Source organism: Rousettus aegyptiacus, unplaced genomic scaffold (genome assembly GCF_014176215.1).
Source record: "Rousettus aegyptiacus isolate mRouAeg1 unplaced genomic scaffold, mRouAeg1.p scaffold_m13_p_3, whole genome shotgun sequence".
Taxonomy (NCBI): Eukaryota; Metazoa; Chordata; class Mammalia; order Chiroptera; family Pteropodidae; genus Rousettus; species Rousettus aegyptiacus.
This window is the reverse complement of record NW_023416306.1, coordinates 121741311-121750621: the sequence shown is the minus strand read 5'-3', so window position 1 is coordinate 121750621 and position 9311 is coordinate 121741311. Positions and strand designations below refer to the sequence as shown.

The following is a 9311-nucleotide window of genomic DNA, read 5'->3' as shown; positions in this document are numbered from 1 at the left end:
TCTCATTTTAAAAAATTAAAGAAATGTTTCCATTTATTTTTTTAGAATAAAGATTTAGTGCACAAACACAGCCCAAAGTCAACAGAAAAATAGCTTTGCCCTGTCATTTCCCTAAGAAAGCACTGCAATTACTCAGAATAGGCCAAAGGAAAAAAAAAAAAAAAAAAAAAGCAATCCTCTGAGTTCTAGGCTTCACAAAAGGACCACATATTATACTATGTACATCGATTTGATGTGCAAGTGTGCAATAAATATATACATATACATTCCTATCTGCTTTATATCATTCTAGAGTATTCGGAGATCAAGCTGGGATTTGGAAATGTGAAAAGGCCATAACAGTGAAAAGGAAAATAAAGGATACAATGGTTTTTAGACCAGTGGAATAATAATGCTTAGCTAGTTAATTATTTTAACTCTGGAGCAACCTTAAAAAGTTGTTTTGAATTAAATGGTACCTGTAAGGAGTGCTTACTGCAATAATTATTAAATGTTATTCCTCAGGTTTTGTTAATAGCACTACCTGAAATACATGTCAATAGTAACAGAGATCCCGCTGTCCTAGAAGTCCTCTAAAAGGCTACTCAGTATCGTTATAAGCATTTCAAGAATTGTGTTGCTCAGCCTTTAAAAGATAACTAGCTTATAACCTACTTCTCCTTATGTGGCTACATCAGTTGCTCGTGGTCCCAGGGAAGTATAAAAGAGGATATAAGCTGCTGACGATTTCACAGAAGAAATGGAGATATCAGAAACTTCGTGATCATCAAATTTAAACCACCGCTGTCTTGCTGCATTTTTACAGTAGGCAGTGTAGTGGCCTCCATCCAGACCACCGTAGTGATTCTGTGCCAAACAAAATAGAAAATCGTTTCAAATTGAATTATTTAACATATGTCAATAATTTCAAAGCTTTATGTTGTTCTTACTTTCCTATGAAGTAAGAAACTACTTGAAACTCTTGTTTTTTTAGTTGCTTTGAAAGAAAAAGTATTTAGTTCAATGAGATACTTACTGAGACAGAAAACAAGTTATATTTCTTCAAATTGTTCTTTGGACCAATAACATACTGCGACAAGTCAAGATTTTCTAATGGGAAGTCCACAGACGTCTGCAATTTTTGCTTCCACCTACCATCATAGGAAAAACTGCAGAGCCAAACATACAGCAATTACATAATAGAGCAAAGACTTTAGAATGAACCCTAATTCATTTATTAACAATCTCGGTTTTTAGCCAGAAAGACAACATCCATTTTAATCACACAATCAAAATTTTAGTAGTAGAGGGATCTGATAAAGACATTTGGTTTTATCTCCATTTTACAAATGAAATAACTGAGGTGCACAAATATTAAATGACTTGCCCAAGGTCAAATAGCTAGAGCAGTAGAGGGAGGACCACACTGTGGTCCCTTGATCCCTAGGCCAGCTACAACTGTTAGATGCATCCTCTATAAAGGTAAAAAGTTCTGAAAACCTACATTTATAATGCTAATCACAACAAATGTACAGAAGAAAGACTGAAGAGAGCTGCTCTAGATTTAAGCTAGTCCTTTTAGGGCAACTAGAGCTGGAAACTGCAAGCATGTAGACTAGTGACTACAATATTATTCCATTATTCTGGCATATACTCCTTTAAACATCAAAATACTAGTAGTTTGGTTGGTGTAATGCTATTCGAGAATTATTTTTTAAAAATTAAATTATGAAGCATTTATATTTTTAGATATTCTCCAAGAATATTAGGCAGCATTAAAAAATTTAACAAAAGAAATGTGTGATCAAATTTGTGGAATGTTTATACCTCTACAGTCCTCAAGAAGAAAAGGACAATTAATGTAACAAGATTTTGTTAGAAAATTTACAAAAGAGGAATTTTAACATGTCAGTGTTGAAATTAATGTAACTGCCTGAGAATCTCCAATAAAACAGATGAAACAAAAATTAAAATAGAAACGCTGTCTTCAAAATGAAAATTGCAGCTCTCAATAAAAATATGAAACTTCCTTTTAAAAAGTTTTTCAAAACAATGACTCACAAAGTTATCACTCCACAGACAGGTTACATAAAGACAAAAGAATCAGAGCAAAAGACCTAGGACATATCTTACAACTTTCTCATTACAGGCCATATCTTTTTCATCGGCTGGAAAAATCTGGACAAAACTATGTCTGCACTCAAAAATGTCATCCTTAAATTTTTACCTTTAAAATAACACTTAAAAAAATCATATATGTCATTTTCAGCAGAGAATTAAATATTTTTGTTTAGTTTGATAAATTTATCTGCTAATAATGTGTTAGAGTTATACATTTTCAGTTGATATTTTGTAATGATTTAACATTTTTATATTTGAAATGCAATAATTTAGTTTCACTGATTTTTAAAGATGGAATTATATGAGAGTGGTGCTGTCATTTTGCTCTATTACTGAAAACACCAAGGTGAACTAGAATCTCATCGTTTCTGCCTTATTTCCATAGCGATTCCTTCCTTGATTATGTATCCTTAACAGGCAGTACGACAAAGTGACTTAGAATAAAGGACGTAGAATTCCTTCATCTAAATTGCACTACACAGGTGAGAAAAATTTGACTCCTTTACCGTTTCAGATGCACTAAAAGCACAGGTGGCAACTTCCAGATTTCTATCTTTTTTAGAGAATCCCTTCGAGCTCCACAATGACTGCAGTAAAACCTGTTGTTATCTGTAAGTTTTTCTTCTTTGGAAAATAACCTAAGGCAATCCTGGAAGGCAAAAAGTAGTAGTAGATACTTATTAATTCATTTCTTCGATACAGTGTCACTGAGCATCTATTCAGTAAGTTACCCAGTCTGGCATGAAGTAAACTATAACAAAACAGTTCCTGCCCTCACGAAGTATATCATCTAGTGAGGAATGCAGACAAGAGAGCCTACAGTGACAACAGAGTGTGATGAGTGCTGCCTGTGGTAGCAGGAAAGTCTCACTGGAAGAAATGACATTCTCAAGGAAGCTAACACTAAAGAGATCAAAAGCTATCTACTCACATTGTTGTAGTGTGGAAAACAGAATATTTATTTAATATCCCCATGTAGAACAAATTCTTATAAAAAACAAACCTAGGTAAAAGGCAATGTACAATTCAAATTAACTTTAAAAATTTCTTCAAAATACAAACTTAAAAGAAACCTGTTATTATTCATTGGCTCTGAAAAAAATATTTAATAGAAAATATCTTTAAAAAAGAAAATCAGGGGGAGTATTTTTAATTTTTCCTAATTGACATAGCCTAATTAAAACAATTTACCTGTGAGTTTTACCTGGAAAATGTTTATAGGGATAAAGAACAGAAACAAATGGCTGGGTAAAGTACATTTCTATATGCATATAAACAGGATTTTTATTCAACGAATTATTTTCTCTCAATCTTAAACTTACCTGTAATGTACATTTACTTGTAGATGCTAGTGGTAGAGACAAGTACATGAAGGCCTCAAATGTCCTAGACTTTTTGTGACATGTGAGGCACTGTACTGTGGATTTGAACTGACCCTGAAAAAGTGCAACAATAATAGATTCATTGAGCTGCTTGTGTTTCTGCCAAGCATATTCTGCTGCTTTAAAGTCATCAAGATGATCATTATTTTCTTCTTTATGTCTCTTCCGATTATCAGCCTAGAAATAAGATTTAAACTCTATTATCTCAAAGCCAACATTTAAATATAAAATTGAAAGACTATATTGAATATGAACATTTTACAGATGTAGAAACACTTCTGATTCTTTTCATTAAGGAGTTCTCATTAAGTTCTATGAAAAAAATCCTAGCCAAAAAACTTCCAAGAAACCAAAAACTCACTTTATCAAATCGGTGTGACTTGCTGGAATTGCTTAATAAGCTGAAAAGTCTGGTTTTGAAAAAGATGTGCTACATATAGCTGAGAGTGAGGGTTACAATTAGGCAGATGTTATTCTGTTATTCTAATCTTATGGATGGATACACACACTACGTATATTTAGTTTCAGTGGGTGATCCCAAAGCTATCTCAAAGAGGACAGCTTGGTGCTTTTTAAAAAGAAGCCATAGTACACAGAGATTGGACATTTACGTAGAGATACATACTTCAATGACTTTTCACATGAGTCATTTGTGGTTACATGGAGTAATCCTTATTTCAGAGAATATAGTATATAATAATATAGGCACAACAAATATACATAATATGCAATACATATATATAATACAGGCTATCTATAGCTAATCTTTTATAAAATCATGTTTATAATTTTACTTTCACATAAATGTGGGTCTTAAACATAGTATCTCCAACAACTATTTTAACATCTATGAATTTCTCACGATACAACCTGTTAACATTTTAGTGCATAAATATAAAGTGTATATACTTCTTTTTAAGTATTAGACCTATCAGATATATTTGTTTTATAGTTCCATGCCTCAGTACAAAGTCACTAAATTTGAATAAATTAGCACTGAACAATCACCCCCTATAATTTTAAATTGCTATAAAAATGATTACAGTGCTGAGCAATCCTAAAGAGCCTTTGCAACTTAGAAAAAGGAAATTTCTTACTTTATTTAGATCTTCATGGAGACCATCCATTAGGAACAGAAGCAGCTCTTGTGAATCTTGCTGGCTATATCCTGCAAACTGGTCATTGATCTTCCCAATCGTGATTTTAAAGTCTTTTGGACTGATATACCGGTACTGTCCTGTCCACAAGGCTTTCATGATTATGCCAAATTCTTCTGCCACTTCACCTTTATGCCCCAACAAATTTGACCTTGACAAATAAAATTACAAAAGAGCAATAAGGAAAATTATAAAAAGTGAAGGTACAGTGGGATGTCAGCATTAAACTATTAACATACTATAACCCTACACTACAATACTTATTTATAGGTTTATTACCAAATACTCATCTGAATCTTACTTTGATTATACCCCTCCAACTTGCTTCTTTTTGGCTGCTAGCCCTGTACTACCTTTTCCTCCTTGTCAAGAGGCTCCAGTTTATGACAATGAGGATCTTGCCTACTTGCACTGCTCCTTTCCTTGTCTGTCCTTTGCCAATCAGAGGAGGCTTTTCTCTACATTTTTCTTAAGAATAAAGGTATTTTTTTACTTTTTTCTAATCTGACTTCTCTGGGTGGTAAGGAAGTGTGGTTAGATCACTCTTTCTATATTACAAAAAGTAGGACATTTCTTTACCTGTTAATATCTTCGTGATAACAGTTCCGGTTGAAATAATCGGCCAAATGTGGAGCATTACAAAGGCACTGCAGTATTGAGTTCATGTAACAAGTATTTCCCAAATTACGAAGTCCGGTAAGAGCTGGTCCAGATCCCCCAAACACAGGATTGAGGTTCCGAATCTGTGATGCAGAAAGCCTTGTGATCTCTGCTTTAGGGTAGCATGTTGGCCTGAGAAAGAAAAAGCATGCAAAATGTCTTAAAATGCCCAGCATCTGGAAATAAGTTCAAAATACAAATGGCAGCAAACTCTAGCATGTGTACCACAGTACACAGTAATCTTATAAAGTGTTAGTCAGTTAATTCATAAGGTAGTGGGTCTTACAGGACATTTAATATTTAAGTAACACTGGTTATATTCTGTGACCCTCTCATGAAACAAATACCTTTAACCTCTTACGTAAGTCCACAGCTTTTACAGACACCCTGAGATAGATTTTCTGGCTTGTCATGAACAGGTAGAGTCTTCTGGTAGAGAAGTCTCTTTAAAACTCCTTTAAATGATCCTGAGAAGTTTAGCATTGCCTTCTATGATAAATAACCATGGCTCGTATTGCCATCCACAGAAATTTCTGACTCACTGACATAAATAAGCTGTTATGTTTAGAGTAGTTTTCAAATATAGCAGATTAGTCTAGTTCTAGGAGTTAGGGTAAACTTACTTGTTTTCCCGATTAACTGCTGGAGTTACTGCTGGCTTCCTCTTCTCTTCCTCTTGAATGGCCTGGGTTATATCTGGGGAGGAGTAGGAGCGCTTCAGTTTAGATGGTTCCCTATCCCGCTCAGCAGGCATCTGTGGCTTGGCTTTATGAGTTGGAGGAGTAGAAGGAGGTGCAGATGAAGGAGCCATTTCCGGTGGATACATACGAACAGTGTTGGTGGGTGAATGATAATAACGAAAAGTTCCAGTGATTGGGTCAAGAAACTTAGAAGGAAAATAAAAAAAAAACAGGTCAAAAAACAATGAACATTACAAAAACCAAAACCACTCAAAAGTATTTCACTGCTAAATTTACTTTGGATTAAAATAATCTGAAAAAAAATGGTGCTAATCACTTTTATAATTAAAACTTTCAAAGAACTTTAGGTTTTAAAGTAATACATTATTTCTAAATGACAAGTGACAGGAATGCTCATGTATCTTAGCCAGCATCCCTGATACTTAAGATACTCAGAAATCTGATCCTGCTGTATAATTAGGGAAATGAGCTATGTCCTCTGTAATGAAGAAATAGAACTGACTCTGCATTAGAGAAGATGATGAATATACAAATACAAAAAAAAACTTTTGAAAAAACACAATGATGATTTATTTCTGTGCTAATTTTGAGTTTTACCTTGACCCAGCCTAACGGCAGTCCTGGTACAATCCTCCCCATTTCTTCACTTCGTGCTCTTGTCAAAGGCTCTCGAGCCTAGTTTATTAAACAAACAAACAAACAATTCTGATTTTTCAATTAAATTTTGTCATGTACAAACTTAAGTTACATGTACCAAAGAACCAAAAGCCTTATGTTGGCTGCACTTAATATTTTTAAAACAAGTTAAAGGACTATACATATTTTCTCAAAGTCCAAATATTACCACAGCAAGGGGAAGAAGAGGGCCACAACTCTATAATGGCCATTTTTAAAAGTTTCTTTAAAAAAAAAAAGCACAAAAGGTAATTCCACTTCTAGTTATCAATCTAAAAGAAGATACATTCCCACACAAAAACTTATATGCAAATGTTAACAGCAGCACTGTTTATAACAGCTCAAAGTAAAAGCAATTCAAATGTCCATCAACTGATGAATAAAATGTGGTATATCCATACAAGAGACTACTACTAAGCAATACAAAGGAATAAACTACCTGTATATTCTTCAACATTGATGTATCTCAAAGTATGCTAGGTGAAAGAACATATGCAAAAGACTATTACGAGATTCCAATTATATGAAATACCCAGAGGAGGCAAATCTATGGAGACAAGGGTAGATGGTTGCCTGGGGCTTTAGAGTAAGAACAGAGAGTGACTACATTTGGGCATAGAGATCTTTTTGGTGTGATGGCAATGCTCTAAAACTAGAATGAGTGAATAATTGTTTTATAACTCTGAACTGTAATCACTGAACTGTATACTAAAATAGGTGAATTTTGCGGTATGCATATTATACTTAAATAAAGCTCTTAAAAACAAAGGCAAAAATATCTTATAAAAGGCCTAAATAATTTTAGAATTGTGATAAAATACACATAATACAATTTACCATCTTAAGCATTTTTAAATGTACAGGGAAGTGGCTTATTCACATTGTTGTACAACCAATCTCCAGGACTCTCTTGAAAACTAAAACTCTGTACCCATTTAAACATCTCCCTCCTCCCCCCATTCCAGGACCCCTGCAATCACCACTCTAGTTCCTATCTCCATGAATCTGATTACTCTAGGTACCCTACATAAATGGAATCATACACTATTTTTTCCTTAGGACTGGCTTATTTTACTTAGCACAATGTCCTCAAGATTTATCTGAGTTGTGGCATGTGTTAGAATTTCCTCTCTTTTAAGGGTGAATAATATGCCATTGTTTGTACATACATTTGTTTATACATCTATCTCTTAATGTATACTTGGGTCACTTCCATCTTTTAGCTATTGTGAATAACACTACTATGAAAATGGATATATAAATCTCTCTCTAAGGCTCTGCTTTAATTTTTGGGGGGTGTATATATATCCAGAAGTAGAACAGCTGGATCAGATAGTAAGGCCTAAGTATTTTTTAATTTTATAAAATGAATATACTGCTGTACTTTAATAGGAAAACAAACAGTATATAGCCACGTAAAGACAAACAAGCAGCAGCTACCAAAGACAGCAAATGTTTCCTCAGAGTGTAGATCTTAAGGAGAATGACTATATGGTAATGATAATCGCATGTTTATAATCTATATTTTTTTCTCATCTTATGAACTACAACTTACTTTATTTCTTTCGGTGTCTTCAGTACTCTCTCTAAAAGTTCCAGTCTTTAGAATCCCACTTTCTGGTTGTCCTTTAATCTTAACAGGCTGTAAAATTAAAATTTCAGAAATGAAAGAAAACTTTAATTTCTCCCTAATAGAAACCTACCTATCACTTGCTAATACAAGCAAATCTATCAGACTGAAAAAGTAAAATGAGAAAAAAAAATGAGGCCACTGAAAAGTTTATGCAATTTTATTGTCAAAATAGATATTTTTAAATTAAAGATGGTAGAGCACATGTGGAATTTCCTAACACTAAAGAACTAAGAAACTTTGAATAATCTGTATAGGAAAAAATAGATGCAAATCACAGTGGGTTGTGAAGCACTGATTCATATACATGGCCAAGTACAAGATGCTGGTTATTAGTGTATACTCACCATGGCTTCATTTGAACACTATCCTTTTATTTGAATTTCATATGATTTTTATCTTGAAAGTCATGCTCCAAAAAAATTAATGTAGTAAAGAGAATGAAGAGATTATAGAATGTTATATAGAGCAATATCAAAAGTGCAAAGTCCCATTTGACATCCTTTTGGAACCTACCGTATTTTCTTTAAAAAAATCAATTTATAGTTTATTTAAAAATTAACTACAGTAAAGAAAAAAGTTTTAATGATTTATAATTTTAATGAAATTTACTGCAGAATAGATTACAGATTCTGCCCACTTTTAAAAGGAGCATACAACAAATACAATCTTAACTTTTTTCAATGTGTTAGTGAAATATCAAAAACTAAACATGATAATCTCAGGATTATTTAGATCTGTAGGGATATCTGGCACCTATACTAAATGATCTCAGAAATATGAATGCTTTAAGTCCTCAATGACTGCCTGCCTTTAAAAAGGTATAGCAAGATGGAAAGATAGTGGCTTTGGAATCTCGCTGCATATATGATCTTAGGCGAATTATTTAAGCTTTGATTTCATTTGTAAATTGAATACCTCATGTGGTTATCATAGCAAAAATAAGTACGACAATGCTGGAAAAAACAATGGCATATAGTAGCTACTCAATGAATAATATTTAAAT

At 33.3% G+C, this 9311-nt stretch overlaps 1 protein-coding gene across 9 annotated transcripts in view; it reads right to left on the bottom strand.

The window, feature by feature from the left end:
• The window catches only part of USP8 (ubiquitin specific peptidase 8), a 62372-nt gene that overhangs the window by 13756 nt on the left and 39305 nt on the right, over positions 1-9311 (bottom strand). For 5 of the 9 annotated variants that reach the window (XM_036238775.1, XM_036238781.1, XM_036238776.1 and 2 more), the window contains 9 exons: positions 8231-8317; positions 6598-6675; positions 5923-6185; positions 5219-5431; positions 4580-4790; positions 3423-3659; positions 2607-2749; positions 1016-1148; positions 6-846 (listed from right to left, as the gene is read on the bottom strand). In XM_036238775.1, the coding sequence (XP_036094668.1) occupies positions 661-846; positions 1016-1148; positions 2607-2749; positions 3423-3659; positions 4580-4790; positions 5219-5431; positions 5923-6185; positions 6598-6675; positions 8231-8317 (1551 nt within the window). In that variant the 3' untranslated portion in view covers positions 6-660. Of the gene's footprint in view, positions 1-5; positions 847-1015; positions 1149-2606; positions 2750-3038; positions 3336-3370; positions 3660-4579; positions 4791-5218; positions 5432-5922; positions 6186-6597; positions 6676-8230; positions 8318-9311 lie in introns of those variants that run through there. The other 4 variants (XM_036238777.1, XM_036238782.1, XM_036238778.1 and 1 more) reach the window with 3 other exon arrangements.